Source organism: Thermothielavioides terrestris, chromosome 2, assembly GCF_000226115.1.
Source record: "Thermothielavioides terrestris NRRL 8126 chromosome 2, complete sequence".
NCBI classification, from domain to species: Eukaryota; Fungi; Ascomycota; class Sordariomycetes; order Sordariales; family Chaetomiaceae; genus Thermothielavioides; species Thermothielavioides terrestris.
In genome coordinates this window covers 960,152-975,952 of record NC_016458.1, presented here as the reverse complement: position 1 = coordinate 975,952, position 15,801 = coordinate 960,152, and the positions used below count along the sequence as shown (strand labels likewise).

The 15,801-nt window shown below is 58.2% G+C and overlaps 7 protein-coding genes across 7 annotated transcripts; 3 read left to right on the top strand and 4 right to left on the bottom strand.

Annotated features, from left to right (window-relative positions):
- Window positions 1–1,709: 1,709 nt before the first annotated feature.
- On the bottom strand, window positions 1,710–3,264 carry THITE_2111659 (uncharacterized protein). Its single transcript, XM_003651357.1, has one exon. It carries the CDS (start codon window positions 3,046–3,048, stop codon window positions 1,768–1,770), a length of 1,281 nt encoding a protein of 426 aa, XP_003651405.1. The 5' UTR covers window positions 3,049–3,264; the 3' UTR covers window positions 1,710–1,767.
- Window positions 3,265–4,491, top strand: THITE_2111657 (uncharacterized protein). The gene is made up of 4 exons (XM_003651356.1): window positions 3,265–3,665; window positions 3,765–3,926; window positions 3,989–4,359; window positions 4,409–4,491. Exons 1-4 carry the CDS (start codon window positions 3,480–3,482, stop codon window positions 4,443–4,445), a joined length of 756 nt encoding a protein of 251 aa, XP_003651404.1. The 5' UTR covers window positions 3,265–3,479; the 3' UTR covers window positions 4,446–4,491.
- Window positions 4,492–5,695: 1,204 nt separating this feature from the next.
- THITE_2045304 (uncharacterized protein) lies at window positions 5,696–6,895 on the top strand (the record flags this gene model as incomplete). The annotated part of the gene is made up of 4 exons (XM_003651355.1): window positions 5,696–5,717; window positions 6,156–6,182; window positions 6,476–6,735; window positions 6,788–6,895. 4 exons carry the CDS (start codon window positions 5,696–5,698, stop codon window positions 6,893–6,895), a joined length of 417 nt encoding a protein of 138 aa, XP_003651403.1.
- Window positions 6,896–7,195: 300 nt separating this feature from the next.
- On the bottom strand, window positions 7,196–8,253 carry THITE_2111651 (uncharacterized protein). Its single transcript, XM_003651354.1, has 4 exons — window positions 8,043–8,253; window positions 7,852–7,903; window positions 7,562–7,746; window positions 7,196–7,504 (listed from the first exon to the last, which is right to left on the bottom strand). The coding sequence occupies exons 1-4, from the start codon at window positions 8,145–8,147 to the stop codon at window positions 7,460–7,462; spliced, it is 387 nt and encodes a 128-aa protein (XP_003651402.1). The 5' UTR covers window positions 8,148–8,253; the 3' UTR covers window positions 7,196–7,459.
- A 1,065-nt stretch (window positions 8,254–9,318) lies between these two features.
- Window positions 9,319–11,266, top strand: THITE_2142830 (uncharacterized protein; the record flags this gene model as incomplete). The annotated part of the gene is made up of 2 exons (XM_003651353.1): window positions 9,319–10,392; window positions 10,448–11,266. The coding sequence occupies 2 exons, from the start codon at window positions 9,319–9,321 to the stop codon at window positions 11,264–11,266; spliced, it is 1,893 nt and encodes a 630-aa protein (XP_003651401.1).
- A 373-nt stretch (window positions 11,267–11,639) lies between these two features.
- Window positions 11,640–14,487, bottom strand: THITE_2111648 (uncharacterized protein). Its single transcript, XM_003651352.1, has 4 exons — window positions 14,251–14,487; window positions 14,112–14,184; window positions 13,290–14,020; window positions 11,640–13,224 (listed from the first exon to the last, which is right to left on the bottom strand). The coding sequence occupies exons 1-4, from the start codon at window positions 14,260–14,262 to the stop codon at window positions 12,055–12,057; spliced, it is 1,986 nt and encodes a 661-aa protein (XP_003651400.1). The 5' UTR covers window positions 14,263–14,487; the 3' UTR covers window positions 11,640–12,054.
- Window positions 14,488–14,493: 6 nt separating this feature from the next.
- Window positions 14,494–15,800, bottom strand: THITE_2111645 (uncharacterized protein). The gene is made up of 5 exons (XM_003651351.1): window positions 15,569–15,800; window positions 15,265–15,429; window positions 15,124–15,186; window positions 14,993–15,042; window positions 14,494–14,929 (listed from the first exon to the last, which is right to left on the bottom strand). The coding sequence occupies exons 1-5, from the start codon at window positions 15,623–15,625 to the stop codon at window positions 14,920–14,922; spliced, it is 345 nt and encodes a 114-aa protein (XP_003651399.1). The 5' UTR covers window positions 15,626–15,800; the 3' UTR covers window positions 14,494–14,919.
- Window position 15,801: the final 1 nt, after the last annotated feature.

The following is a 15,801-nucleotide window of genomic DNA, read 5'->3' as shown; positions in this document are numbered from 1 at the left end:
GAGATCAGAGACGTCGCTGTGGCCGCGGCGCAGGAGAGAAGGCGAGGAGATATAAGCCCGCAACAGGAAGACCGAGCAGGAACGTTAGCGCCTCAGTGTTGACTGAAGCTTCCTTGGGCGCAACTCGGTCGTGTTGTCTGACGGGAGCCAAGCCACTCTTGAAACCTGGAATACGGATACAAGTATGTGTGTATGGACAGCGGCGAGCGGGGAGCAGCGGTTGAGCGGGCTTTAATATTGGACAACCACGCTGCAGGGCTGCAGAAGGTATCACGCTGGGAGGGTGTGAGTCGATAGCTCGTTGGTTCCTCCGCGGCACGGCCGGTAACGTTAACTAGCATCAACCGACTTCGGGAGACCTGCACAAGCGGCGCGCTAGGCCTGGGGCCTTGCAGGTCCGGGGAGGGAGGGAGGGAAGCCCAGGTTCGTCAACTGGGGGAGGGAAGTTTGACCTTGCTCCGCAGAGATCTGCGAGCGCTGTCGGTTCTCGGCAGCTGTTATCTCGCACCTTGAGGTTGCACAACGCAGGCGGGAGGCACGCGCAGCTGGCAACGTGCGCACATGGGAAGCGGATGCAGTGACCGCAACTTCAAGCAGCGCTTCCCCCGAACTGGCTGGCAGGAGAACGGCGTGGTAACGCTGGCGGGTGCAACCCTTCTCGCCCTTCAGCGGGCTAGTGGTGGGTGGAAAGATAGGCGTCCAGTGGTCACACGAAGATTACCCATCGAGCCCGTGGTGTGTGCTGTGTCCGCCACCTACGGGGGACCGTGGGATGGTTCGGGCACTGTGCAAGAAGAACGCCGACATGAGCCCATCGCCAAGTCGATGATGACCCCTGGCGCATTCAGCCAGTGAACTTGCCCACTCCAAGGGATTGCGAGAGCGGCCTCGACGGCCGACCGCCGCCAAATGCGGCCCACGGCACGTTTGCTTGCATGCGGTGCAGGACGCGAATTGGAATTGCGCATCCCCCACACGAGCCACCGGCCCCAGCGGGGAGCGGCCGGCGGCCAGCGGCCTGAACATGTCATGCAATGCCAACATTGTGATTGTTCAAGCCACGAACACCGGCGCTGTCGCCTCGACTCGCATTGGTGCATCGGGGTGACGGTGCAGTTGCAAGCCGGCGAATGGCGAGCGAGCCTCTTGAGAGAGGAGCGGTCGGGCGGCAAGACCGGCCCTCCCATTGGCTCATGGCACTCCTTCCAGGTTCCTCAAACCCCTGCCCTTGCCGTGGCTGCAGCAGGGGACCCGGATCTGATTGCCCCGCACACAAGGAGTCAGTCGATTCCGGAAGGGCCTTCGGACCGCATTGGAGTTTGGAGTTGGAATGTTGCTGCCGAAACCCGGGCGACTTCTCATCGACGCCAGCGGCTGAGTGGTGTGTCCGGAATACAGTACCATCACACGGCGTCGTGTAACTTGAGGCTACCACGGTGTGTGCACTACAGTACTCCGAACGCGATCAATGGATGGGGATAGGTAATTGGGCGATTTAGCCGGCTCCGGCACGTTGGGTCGGCCGTCTCTCGTAACCGCCGTGGATGGGTGCCCCGAGTCAATAGTTGGCGTTCATGAGAACATTAGATTGCGTGCTGGGAAGCGCCCGTTCTGCATCTCCATGTCCACTGCTCCACACAAGGGACACGCTTTCGCTCCTGCACAGTACCGGCAGCAGCCTTTGCAGTGGAAAAGGGGGGAAGGGGGGGGGGGGGGGCGCATAACTTTCCGATGAGCAGTGGGAACTGATTGCTGATGGTTCTCGCTTCAATTCGCAAACAACCTTGCCCTGTCGCCGTCAAAGGCCAGGCCGCTGATATCCGCACTGAGCTTCCGTCCCTGCACCATCTCCGCCAGCACCAAGCCCGTGCCAAGACTCAGGGCGATGCCCCACGGCCCGTGGCCGGCCGCAACGAACACACCCCCTGCTCCCGATCTCGTCACTGTGCCGGCGCCAAGATCACAGTCCCGGATCCTGGAGACAATCGGGGTGCCCCACGGCGTCACGGGCCGGAAGCATAAGCCCTCCCGCACAATCTCCAGGTCGTTTTCCGCCCCGCTCCCCGCGCCGAGAAGCTCGACGGCCGCCTGCCGCAGCCGCTCCAAGCTCTCCCGGTACGGCGTCGCCTTCCCTGCTGCCGCGTCCGGGAGCGGGAGCGCTGCCGAGTTCAGGCCCGCGAAATAAATATGGCCTCCGAGGCGGGCAAACATCTCCGGGCAGAACGCGTCCTTGTACGTGGTGTAGACGGCGTGGCATCCGTTGCTTTCCAGGCCAGCATGCCACCGTGGTGACTTCAGGACCAGGGAGTGTCCGGCTAAGCTCTTGATCGGAAGCTCGAGTGCCGATTCGGGGAACAGCGTCCGAAAAACCTGGCCCGTCCAGCACCCAGCTGCGATGATGAGCCGCGCGCAGGGCAGCTCCGTTTGCGCAGACGATCTGGTATCCGCAATGCGAATGCCAGCCAGCTCGCCATTCCCATCGGTTCTAATGGCGATTGGCTTGGCGGGTTGGTGCAGCTGCACGCCGCGCTTGATGCATTCCTGCAGGAGGAACCGGCACAGCAGAAGGGGGTCGACCTGGGCTGTCGCGTCCTTGTCGCTGATGAGCTCGATGTGGTCGCCCTCAAGCCTCCGCAGCCAAGTTGGGGTCATCCCAGACCGGGAGTCCGGGATCCCGGGAGCTGCGTCGGCGCGGCTCGTGCCGTCTCGCAACCAGTCATCACCTCGCCTCTGGGAGTCGCGTGCGGCCGCCGATGCCGCGTAGCTGACGCTTGTAGTCGGCGAGTAGCCCCATTTTTCTCTCCCGCCATGCTCCTTGGCGAGCCGGCGGTGCTCCTCAAAGCTGAGGGCGCCGAGCTCTGATACGGAGGGGGCGAACCAGTCTTTGGCGAGAAACCCGCCTGCGTAGCCCGAGGCAGAGGAGAAGAGCTCTGGAGACGGCTCGACAAGGTGAATGCTTGATCCGTCCTCGTGCTGGCAGAGGTAATAGGCGGTTGAGACGCCGATGATACCCGCACCAAGAATGACAGTAGCATGGTTCGGAGCCATGTTTTCGAACGTTGCTGGTTGAAGCCCGAGACTTCTTTGACAAACGGTAGTTAATGGTATCTGGTATTGAAGTAAGTAAGAGAGAAGTAAAATAGCTCCAGGTGACAAAATCAGCTGGAAAACAAGGACGACTGCTCATATAGCCTGGGCAGATCCAACCCCTCCCATCTCTTTCCATCTCCACCAGCAAAGCATCCGCTCCAAGGGGTTCGATGGAGACCCCGACAACTAGGGCAGAGCGCCGTGGGGAGATCGAGGGGATGCGAGCCGTGGGGTAGGTTAATAATACTATTGCTCCCCGCTCCCCACACAGGAGGGGTTCCCGAAATTCTTTTGACAAGCTCAAGGAAAAACCTGCCCCGCAATCACAATACCAAGGCCCAGCCAAGGCGCCCACTTGCGACTTCAAGATCAGCATCCCCCGGGCAACAATGGCATCCAAGGTGATCATCGTCACCGGCGCAAGCCGCGGTATTGGTCTTGCTGTGGCCAAGTGGCTGTTGGCAGCCTCTCATCGCGTCATTCTTGTCTCCAGGTCCGCCGAGCAGCTTGAAGAGCTCAAGGCGCGCTATCCATCTCAGGTTGCATATCTCGCGGCTGATATGACTGTCGCTGACGTAAGTAGCACTCATCGACTTGGTTCCCTGCTTTGTGTTTCACTGGCTGTCGGAACGCAAGGGCGAATGGCCCGAACAGTCCACTAATGCTTGCCCAAGACAGCTTGGAGAGCCACGGAACTCGCCGTCCTCACGTTCGGCAGAGTCGATGGAGTTGTGGTCAACCATGGCGTCCTATCCCCGATGACTCGCATCGAGGATGCGTCCGTTGAGGAGTGGAGAAAACTTTACGAGGCGAACTTCTTCAGCGCACTTGCACTAGTGAGTAGAGAAATCCAACCGCCCGAGTTCACGAGCCGGAACGCGCATTGACGCCCTACGAGGTGAAGGAGACCATCCCTCAACTGCGGGCCGCCAAGGGTCGGATCGTGTTCGTGTCCTCGGGCGCCGCCACCAGCGCTTATACGTCCTGGGGAGCGTACGGTTCTTCCAAGGCGGCCCTAAACTCACTTGCTCGGCATGTTGCAGTCGAGGAGCCAGACATCACCGCGGTGGCAATCAGCCCGGGTCGCGTTGACACCGACATGCAAAAGGAGCTCCGGGAGAAGGGCGGCGCGGCGATGTCGAAGGAGGACTACGAGACTTTCAAGTCCGACTTCGAAGAAGGAAGGCTGATCAAGCCCGAGCAAGCCGGCGGGATCATTGCGAAACTCGCGGTGGACGCCAAACCGGGGCTTTCTGGGAAGTACTTCAAGTAAGTTGTCAGAATGCCGCGCCGGGCCCAGAATGCTGACAGTTGCCAGGTGGGATGCGCCGGAGTTGGTTGAATATCGCCAGTAGCTGTGGGGCCACAAAACATGTGTCTGCTCATCAGGTCAGCGGTGAACAGGCTAGCAATCGGCATGGCCAAAACGGGGCCGAGAAGAAGCAGTCAGGGGAAGTAGAAGGCTTTATTTTCCTCCACACAGGTAATTTCAGTATTAGCATGGAATATAAAGTTGTTCATCATGCTGCAAAAGCCGCTACAACACTGCTGAAAGCACCTACCATTCAGAACGGACTCCTTCAGACTCCATTCAGCTCCAGCGCAGCCTGTGCCCGATGCGTCAGCACTTTGTGATCCTCCCCGAAAAGCTGCTTTCTCTTCCAAGTGCCTCTTGTCTCTCGGGAAATCAGGCGATAGGTTTCCGTCATAATTCATCGGAATTGGATAGTACATATTTGGGCATCATGTCGGAGTTCAACGTCGGAAGAATGCGATAATGCGAGATGTTCGAAACTGCGGCGCTGTCAGCTTAGACCAGTACAGCAGGCAACAGGAGAATATCGGAAACGAGAGTATCAGAAATGTCGTTTGGCGCGACAGTGTCAATCACCATGGTTGTGTATGATTGGGGCGACACAAAAGGCTCATCATTGTGAAGCGAAGTGGTTGAAGGAGGGGAGCTTGGTCTGCATACCTTACTTGGTCACTCCATATCTCAGTGCAACACGCACCCGTGGTTCGTGCCCGTGGTTCGTGCCCGTGGTTCCTGGATGTATCACGAGCGGAGAAGAAAAAGACAATGGATAAATTTTGCGAGACCGGGTCGAGTCCGCGATTTTTTGGCCTGGAGTCGGTGCCGGAAGAACTGGACGCGCGGAAACGGGGGTAGAGAGTGGGTCAGATCAAACCTATTTTTTTTTATAGCAGTGATCCTCTGCTGAGCTTGCAGACCCACCCGTGGCTGGTGCTGGATGAGGGGCAGATACACTCCAAATAACTAAGTGGCAAAAAGTGGGGTTGAACAAGCTCGGCGTGGCTCATGTACCAGGTGGCACTCTGACCAGCAACCAACCATTCGGTTAGACAACAGTATAAAGGCTCGTCAACTCCAAGTCAAGGGAGCACTCGGTTACCTGACGCACAACCATGTGTGCATCCATCAAAGACAATCAAGAGCCACGCTCCCAGACAGTCCGCTTCTTGATTTTGGTTTGACCCATCGTCAGTTCCCTCGCCATCGTCGAGTCCCAGAAGTTCCAGGTTGTTCTTGCTGCCGTTATTGCCACTGTCCGTGGGGCTGGTACCCTCTTTCCTGGACATCGCCATGTCGGATCATGAGTTTGGAGGTCTGTTGGTGCCATCCGCCCCTTCGGACAATTTCCTTAATCTTACTCCACTCGTCTTGTATCACTGGTACCTTGGCTTTGCGTGCTTTTGTCCTGGCAACTCAAGTGAATGCCACGTCCCTTGCACTCCATTGCACCCGCTCCCGAGGCAGATAAAGATGACCTCGCGCCGGCACTGGCCGTTCAAAGCTCTGGGAAGGTCTGAGAAGCAGCAACTGCGGCACTGTCGACCGGAAGTTTGTTGCAACTGCCATCTCAAACCACCTTGCGCCAGCACGTCTCTTTAGACTCCGCCCAAAATGCCATATGCCCATCAAGCCGCCTCAGATCGGTACTGGATGCGTGTCGACGCTGGAGGCTCATGTAGTCCTCATTCTTTTCCTATTATTCCCGGCTTTCTTTCACCCGGTTTTGGTCCAGGATGCTAATTCTCGACAGGCAACGATGACCTCTCATTGCCGAAAGGTATGTGTCTCAGCTGCCTTTGCACATCCCAAAGTGGGCGGGCTGTCGTGGTCAGAGCTACGGTCTCTCGCTGCTGGTTGTGCATCGGCGGCTGAACTGGCTGTTCCCGCCGCAGCGTTGATGGCCCTCGTCCGCGAGGAGAAGCCCGGATTCGATCGATCTTCAACCCTGACGCTGGACGATCAGGTTCTGGGATCACGAGATCATTCGTGGCCCGTCCCACCAGCGCCTCTAAGCCCTTAGCTCGTCCGCTACGGATGGCCGTTCCGATCAAATGCTGACTTCTCACAAAGCGACCGTCCAGAAGATAGTCAGTGAAATCCTATCCGGATCGTCTGGCATCGCATTTTCCAAGGAGGCTCGCGACGTCCTCATAGAATGCTGCGTCGAGTTCATCACCCTTATCAGCTCAGAGGCCAATGAGATTTCGGAAAAGGAGGCCAAAAAGACGATCGCATGCGATCATATCGTCAAGGCCCTCGACCAGCTTGGTTTCCCCGACTATGTGCCCGCAGTGCTGGAAGCGGCTGCCGAACACAAGGAAGTTCAGAAGGTGAGCAGATGCCGGCCTAACTGTTGTTTGCCAATGCTAACACAGGAACTAGGGGCGCGAGAAGAAGGCAAACAAACTTGAGCAGAGCGGCCTGACCTTGGAGGAACTGGAGCGGCTGCAGCAAGAACAGTTTGCTGCAGCCGCGGCGAGGCACAACTGACGGAACGGAATGAGGAAGAAGCCGTTCCGCCAAAAGCCGGGTCGTGCGGAAGTACACAGCAAACAGCGACGGAAGACCGCACGGCCCTGGATGCGCTGGTGGATTCTGAATTGGCCCACGATGACACTGGATTTCTTCGCGTTGGGATCTGATAGTTAGACCATCCGACTGCATGATGCGGCCGTATAGATGGGAATTCTCCGGCAGTGCGGTATAACAGGCGTTACATCAAGAAGATGGATCGGCTTCTAGTGGGAGCCATCCTCGAGGCCGTGAAACACAGGCGCCGCATTAGGCTTTCGTCGGCGCAGCGAGAAGTGCAGCGCCACGGTGGGACGGCCTGGTAAAAGGCTCGGGGGCCGTGTGTTGAGGCGTGGTTGACTCTCCGCCTCAGAAGAAGACGCCGAGTATCATCAATGGGCTGGCATGCATAAACCACAGGACGATACGAGGCGTGTACAACTCATACAAGCTCCATTCAAACCATCCTGGACCAGGAAAACGATTGTCCGGCCAAGTCTATCTACACTTGTCGCCCTTTCTCTTCCCTCAGAAAGGAAACATCTAGTAACCGTCCTTGCCCCACTTGTTGTACTTATCATGGAGCCTCTGCCGACAAGCGTTAGCTTTCCCCAGACACGAACCCGACGCATGTCGGAGCCATACCTTGGGGAGCTCGACATCAGGAATGACGACGACGTTGACGGCGCTGGGGGCATCCTTCGGGGCCGCATTGGCATCACCGCCGGGGTAGTACTGGTACTTGCCCTGGCCCGAGCCCGCCTCCCACGGCATGCTGTTCTTCGCGAGCGGGACGGGGCTCTCGGATGTGGACTTCGTCGGGCTGCGGCCTATGGGAGAGACGGCCGAGTTAGCATCCTCGAAGGCCGCGCCATGCTGCCGCCTGACGACTAGGGGGATGTCTGCGGCCCGGGGCACTTAAAGATCTGACTGACCGAAGTAGAAGCCTGCACCGGCGATGGCGCAAACCATGACACCACCGAGAATCTGTAGCGGAGAAGTTTCCGGTCAGCCCAGTCCTTGGCAAATAAGCACGGCTAGGCGGTCTATGTTGTCGAATCGCGTGGCCGGCGAGGCGAGGAATAGCTGCGCAGAATCGGGGGGTCGCGGTGGGAATTTGACGCACCATGATCTCGGGGTTCTTCTTCGACTCGGTCTTGAGCGCCTCCTCGCTGGTCGCCAGGCGACGGACGGTGGTGCTGAAAGCTCGGCGCGCAATGATGGAAGCCATTGCTACTGTATCTTTGTCGTGGACTGGCGGCGGAGAGAGGAATTGGTGTCGGCGAGAGCTCGGCAAACGGCCGTGTTTGCAAGCTTGGATAGGTAGTGTAGGTCATCATACGATCGATTTCGCCAAGGCGGAAGCTCTGAATGCTTGGCATTGTATTACGTAAGGCGGGCAGCTCCGGGCTTCGGCCGGCTGTTGGCAGCTGCAGCGCACAAAGTACATCCCTACTCCGTACATAGCGGCTCCCTCAAGGAGCATCCGCTTCGGAGCAGAAATGGACCATTAATTTTCTTCCTGTGAGCAGAATAAGCTCTTGTATTTCATCCACGTTACGGCAAGACAGTGCTACTTGGTGCGTACATGCTTCTCTCAGGCAGCCCTGCCTTGAGGCAAGTCACCGAGCAAGCATGATCACTGTCACTTTCAGGGGTAATTTGCCAGTGAATCCGTACATAGAGGATCCATGGATGTGCTGTGCACTAGGGGTGGCCCGTGCAATGCAGTACCCGAGTGGGCGGAAAAGCAAATGCCCTGCATGTGACGGCATCCAATGACCCAGCCTGCCCAGGCAGTGGTGATCAGCGAAAGAATCCCGGCCGCTTGGACTCCAAAAGCCTGGCAAACCTCTGCATTGGCGGCAACATTCCGCTTCCTGACGCTCCTTCCCCCCCTTTCCCAGTGCCACGCCGCCTTTTTTTTTTGTTCGCTTTTGCCGCTCCTTTGCACTCCTTACACTGGTGCCTCCCTGCTTATCTTTACAATTCGACTCGGAATTCTTCGGCCTGCTCTCCGCGCCCCTGAACACTTCCGGTCATTGAGCTTGGCGGCGCGTGTCTTACCTCGAGGCTGACGGCGGATCATCGGTCTTCCTCGCTGTTGTTGCTGTTGCGACCGACGCCGGCCTCCGGTCTATTTTCCACAAGTTCCGCTCGAGCTACTTCACCCCTAACGCCATCAGCTATGTTTCGCCGTGCGGATTGATGCTCGAAGCCTGGCCGCAGCTCCCTCCCGCGCCGTCTCCGACAGACGGCGAGAACCGAGCACGATGGTGTCTGGAGACGAAGCGCCTGGGGCTCTCTCCCCCTCTGCCGCCCACGATGACAGTTTTCCCCAGTTCCCGCGGTCTGAGCGCGGCGGCCCTCCGAGCATTATCTCCTCCCGAATGACGGATATTATGACGGATGACGGCGGAGATACCGAGGCGCATCGGGGGGCCGGAAGCCAGAGAAGGAGCGGCCTCTACTCTGATGCTACTTCGCGTCCAGGGACCGCGAGGACGGGCGTGTCTCAGAGGAGCCCTTGGGCTCAAGGGCCGGCTCTGCGCCGTGGGTTGTCGGGCAAGAGGGGAAGCGTCACTGGCAGCGTCGGCAGCTCGTCAGCGGGGGCTCGGCCGACAAGCTCGATGAGCAGAAGCCATGTCCCAACCCTCACATCACACGCCTTCTTTCGACCCATGAGCTCGCAGAAGCTGCAAGCGCAGCGAGGAATCACAAGGCCGACGACGATGAGCCGGCAGACGGGGGCGCAGGACGAATCGGACGAGACCAACCGCGGCAGTGTCGTCTCGAATCCCAATCCCCCAGTCGGCGCACAGTCTGCTGATGAGGTAGACATGCGGCCGCCGCCTTCCAGGGGCACCGAGTTCACCGAGCAGGAGACGTACGACCGCGTCACGGCTACCACCAGCCCGACCCAGGGCCACAACCCGGCGGCAAGCCTGACCGACAGCGTCCGTCCGCTGCAGAGGAAGCCAGAGGCGGCGGCAAATCTCACGCTCGATCTGAGCAAGACCTTCAAAGCCGGCGCCAATGCCGCAACTCCTGTCCGCACTCCGCGTTCCCTCCGGTCGAGCTTTCTCATGCCGAGGCTGGAGTCGAGCAGCGGCAATCGAGAAATGCAGGGCGGTGAGAAGCTAGAATCGCTCGCCTCGTCGCCCCAGCTCCCGCCCAGTACTGGCGATGGGAAGCGGCGGCCTCCCCAGGAAAACCAGAAGTCGGAAATCGGCCGGAATTACGAATATTTCGATGGAAACACCGTCTTCTGCCTCGGGGGCAGATTGCAAAACACCCGACATCGGCCCGTCAATATCGCGACGGGAGGTTTTGTTGTCCTCCCCTCCGTCCTGTTCTTCATCTTCTCGGCGCCGTGGATTTGGGACAACATATCGCCCGCAATTCCTATCACCTTCGCTTATGCATTTTTCATCTGCATGTCCTCCTTTTTCCATGCGTCCGTCTCGGATCCAGGGGTAAGGTCTACCATTTGCCCAGCTCCGCGGCTTCGAACGCTCACACGGACCCTAGATCTTACCTCGGAATATGCACCGTTTCCCTCCAGCAGACGAAAACGAAGACCCCCTACGACTTGGGCCTCCGACCACAGAATGGGCCCTCGTCAAGTCCTCTGACCCGGCAACCGCCGCGATGGAGGTCCCTACCAAGTACTGCAAAACGTGCAACATCTGGCGGCCTCCCCGCGCCCACCACTGCCGTCTGTGCGACAACTGTGTTGAGACTCAAGACCACCATTGTGTCTGGCTCAACAACTGCGTTGGCCGTCGCAATTACCGCTATTTCTTCACCTTCATTTCCACTGCAACGCTGCTGGCGCTCTATCTCTCTGGCGCTTCGCTCGCACAGATCCTGGTGTACGCAAACCGTCAGGACATCTCCGTTGGCGATGCCATCAGCCATTTCCGCGTTCCCTTCGCCATGGTCCTCTACGGCTTCATCGGCTTCCTCTACCCTGCCGCGCTGATGGGGTACCACGTGTTCCTCATGGCCAGGGGCGAGACGACGCGAGAGTATCTCAACTCGCACAAGTTCCTCAAGAAGGACCGGTACCGCGCCTTCACCCAGGGCAGCTGGTTCAAGAACTGGTTCGTCGTGCTCTGCCGCCCACGGCCGCCGACGTACTATCAGTTCAAAGGCGCATATACCCACGGCGATCAGCGCCTAGGGAGCCATCGCAGGGCTCACCGCGCTGTTGGTCGCGCGGGGGACTCGAAGGATGGCGTCGAGCTGCAGGACGTGAAGTCGCAGTCGCAGCAGACCCAGACGGGCTTCCAAGGCCCAGTGTCATTGCGCAACGCCGCAAACTCGGCGACGGCGGGGTCAACCTGAGTGATGAAGGCGTTTTCTGGTCTTTGTGTCACACGTCACTGTACAACTGTTTTCTTTCTTCATCTTTCTCTTTAATCTTGTCCGTTCTAACAAGCCGGGTTGTGGTCTCGGCAGCGGCGTTTTCAGAGGGGGACGATGACTCAAGCCAAGGAAGCTAGACTTGGTGCAGGCACGACGCCTTATATTTCATGTACTGGTCGGATTGTGATACTTATTATACCCTTGATAGTTGTATAGCACATGGAGAACGGCGACATGTATGTGTTGCCATTATTTGGGTGGAATCGCTCTTCTCCTAGCAGCGTGATGGTTTGATATCCATGATGTGCTCAGAACCTCTATAACCGTGGAGCCCGCCAAATGTATTCCACGAGACCAACCGTCTACCCTAAGAGCTAGAGTGATAGACAGCAAACACATTTCTATCGACCACTTCGCAAAGATACCTGCGAAGTATCCCCCTCATTTGTATACAGGTGTAGCGTTTTCTCTTATCCTAACCACCAGGCGTGGACCGTAGCCAACCAACAGCAGAAGTTATCCCAGCCTTGGGACAGTTCAGCAGGTAGATCCATTCGTGCATGTATCAGAAGCCAAAACAACCGTTCCACTCCTTGCCCAAATCCCAGGAAGCATAGCCCCAACGCCTCTACCTCCAATTGTGTTGCTTCCGATATCGAAATGAACCCACGGCTAGCGAACATAAACACAAGGCAAAAACCACAACCCGTGAGAAATAAATTTGCAAATCGTGCGAGCCACCATCAACGATCTCGACACCTTATCTCTCAAACCTGCGCATCCTGTACGCTTGCATCGTCACCATCCCCGGCCGGCGCCGGTGCTTCAGCATCACGATCACCATCAGCAGGAGCAGCGGCAGCGGCAGGAGCATCAGTTGAAGAAGGCGCTGTCGCTTCCGCGCTTGTGTCCGCAGCCGTGGGTCCTTCCACCGTTGCCGGCGCCATGTTGTTGTGGTCGTTTGGCGTGGCCTTGGCCTCCGACCCGCTGCTGGCATTGCTCATGCCCTCTTGGCGATCGAGTTCGCGCTCGAGGCTGCCAAGCAGGTTGAGCCCGTCGTCCTCGTCCTCAGCGGCCGTGGGCAGGAGGGCTGGAGAGTCGGGCGGTTGAAGGGAGACTCCGGGAAGGGCGGCTGGTGGGTCAACGGGCTGTACGACTTCTGGATCGGCAACTTCGGTGGTAACGGGCACGGATGAGGCTGAGGGCTCGCTGGTCTGTGGAAGGCTGGTTTGTGACGGTCCTGCGGTCTCTTGTGGGCCGTTGGATGCGGCGGCTGTAGTTTGGCTGGCCTCCCCAGCCGGCGCTGAAGTTGATGTTTCAGGGGCGAGGATTTCGGCTACAACACCTGGGACCGCAGCTTGTTCTCCTGCTGCACCTGCACTGTCCATTGGCCGAGTGGATATGTCTTGAACCCCTGTTTCAACGACAGTATCGCCTGAGCCCAACTCCGTGGACTGGGTTCGTGATTGTACGTCGAGAGAGCTCGACGTCGGGAAGGACGCGTGCGCTGCTTGCGGTGAGACCAAAGGCGAAGGTTCGGTAGGCGATTGGATCATGACGTTCTTTAAGGGACTTCCTTCAAGTTTGAAGGGGGCGAGCGGTGGCGGGGCGAGGTTGGCGATATTAGGTGGCTTGGGGATGGTGACGTCCTCGACCTCCGACGGCGCAGCTCTGGGCTCGTCAGGTTCCTCAGCAGAGGTCGGGTGGACAGCGTCCGACATCTCCGGGTCCTCTGCCTCCTGGCCAGGAGCATCACCGTTGGAGCTCTGGAGAACTGAGGTTTCGCCAGTTTCGTCGTCTCCACCTTCTTCCTCTCCGTCTTCTTCTTCCTCGCCCTCGCCACCCTCCCCTTCTTCGTCCTCGGAAGGAACGCCGGACGTATTCGCCATCTCGCTGTCTTGGTTTACGCTACCTTCAATGTCCTGGATCTTGATGCCCTGTTCATGCGCACCAGTTAGTTCTATCAAGGGAGTCGCGGCCAGGACACGGCGTGGAAACTCACATCAGAGCCAACCCCTTCGGCCTTGATCGGTGCAGCGCCATCCGCGGCAGGAGCCTGCGACCTCGTCGCGGGCAACGGCAAAGGCAGTCTTCCCTTTTTGCGTCCCCGTCCAAGCCCCTTTGCTTTCCGCTTCGGCGGCGGGGGTCGTCTCCGAGAGGGCGTCGGCTGCTTGAGGGGTAGTTCCCCCTGCACTGCTGACGAGGCAGGCACAACTGTGGACGAAATGATTTCTCCATCAACGTGCTGGCCCTCGGAAATGGTCACAGTTTGTTCGTAAGGGTTGCCAGCCGCGTCTATCCGGCGAACGGTGGCTCGAATGACGGTGGGCCCCGTTGGCAGCGGCGCGGCTGCCGCCTTGGACGCGAGCGTGACGGTGTTCTTGTGACGCTTCGCCAGGTGGGATATGGTCGGGCTTTCCGCGTTGCGCGGCACCTGCTTCCATATCTTGACCATGTAGCCCTCACTTGGCGGCTCCCAGTCTCTCTTCTCACCCTTGACAGCATCGAGCTCGGGATCGCCTTCCTCCTCCTCTGCGGGTGCGGGGCGTTTATACAGACGACCTGATCTGGCGGCACGCAGAAGCTCTTGACTGTGTGGGGGAAGAAGGTGGGATTCCCTCGGCATGCCGTACGGCAGTTCGACCGCCCAGCGGTCGCCCTGCTGGGTCATCTCCTGCGGCAGGGACGGCGCAATGGTCACCCATTCCTGGCGCCATTGTCGGACGGGGAGGCCTTCAAGATCCAAGAACGCAGTGTCAGCCATGGGTGCCATTGGGAAGGACTTCATGTGCTCAGAAGTCCAAAGCGGGGGGACGCGACGCACCCTCAAAGTCGTCGGGCTCGGGAAAGCCGGTGCGGGCGCTTCGGCGTGTCTGCGTCGCTGTTCGGAGTTGTTGCTACAACCGATGCGTCCGGTCAGAGAACATCGTTCCACTACGCAAGGACCTGAGCTTCAGACTCACCGTGCGCTGCATCGTGACCGTGGTTGCGTGGCTGCTAACGCGCGGCTACGTGGTGCGTCCAGCACGGGAAACAAACACCAAGTCCCCCAGGGAATCAATTTGGGTTAGGCCAACAATAGCTTATCAAATCGGAAGCGAGTTGGCGTTGCGCGACGCATACGATCGGGCTAATGATGTTTGGCGAACATAGAAAAGCTGCAGCAAGATGCGACTGATTTGCCCATTTCCAGTCTTGGTTATCAGAGGCAGAGCGCGCGCCAAGCAGGCGGCATGTGGATTGATGAGTCCGCTTACAACGATATCGCCTAACTCGATTCCCAGGAACAGAAACCACCACGAGATCACCTATCACAGATTCTAAGAAGGGTACAGCGGTCAGCAAAATAGAGATGAGTTGGTCCTATTTAATGACCTCAGGATCAGGTCGATATCGAGCATGGCAGGGAAATCTTGCGAAAACGATGCCACAGCCGTGAAAGGAGCCCGTGACGTGCCTGCTCGTCGCAGCGCCGAAGCACCTTCTAACTCCGCTAGCGCCGAGTTCCAGAACCAGCTGTATTTCCGGAGTCTAATCAAACACACATTGGCGACACAAATATCCCACGGGCAGAAGGATCACGGAAGCCGCAGTGAAAAGAAGGAGGCGCTCGTCTTGGTCCTGGTGCAAGCTCAATCCCAGCTATTATCCGGTCAGTGCTACGCCCAATGTCGAGTTCCCAGACCTCAGTGGGCTTCTACTCACCCTGTGTCTTTTTGCCTAACCGTCTCGCCGTGGCCGGCCTCATCCTTGCCCTGTGCCAAAGGGGCCGAATCAGTGATCACGTTCCCGACTCATGAATGATTGCGGCGTAAGCAAGGTGTTGGCCAACGTACCGATATCCCGCCTTCCACCACGAGCCGATCCAGCTGGTAGAACTGGCTGATCACCGTCTGGCGCTGTGTCGCGCAAGTACTACAGTCAGCCTGCCGCCCCAGCACCATCAATCACCAGCATGAGGCGGGAGAACAGCCCACCTTCATCATCTGCAAATCCCTCAACCCCTTCTGCATCAGCTCCTGTATCCGCCGCGGATCCTCGACGTTCTTATTTTCCCGGAAGGCATCCCTCGTGCGGCGCTTGGCGTATTCCCTGAAGTTGTAGGAGGCAAACTGGTTGCCCTGGCGGAGAAGCTGTCGATACTGCACCATAACATTCATCAGCATCCCGTAACTCTTTCGGTTCTCTGGGAAGCGCTCCAAAAGGCATTGCACTGCGCGGCCCGGCCGGCATGGAGCGTCGGAACGCTGGTTACATTGGATCAGGAACGGGTGCACATACTAGCGACAGCACCTTCTGTGCCGATTCGGGCCTGGCTGCTGTCTGTATGGCAGACATGGCAAGAGGTGAAAGGGGCGGACGAGGTTTCCCCGGTGGTTGTCGGAGGCGGCGTCGTCGGGGATTTCGTTTACTGCGTATGACGAAAGATCCGGGACGAAGGTCGGCATAATCGGAGATAGCACGCCTTATCGCAATCCTTCATCAAATAAGAACGCTTAGGCTCTTTTAAATGC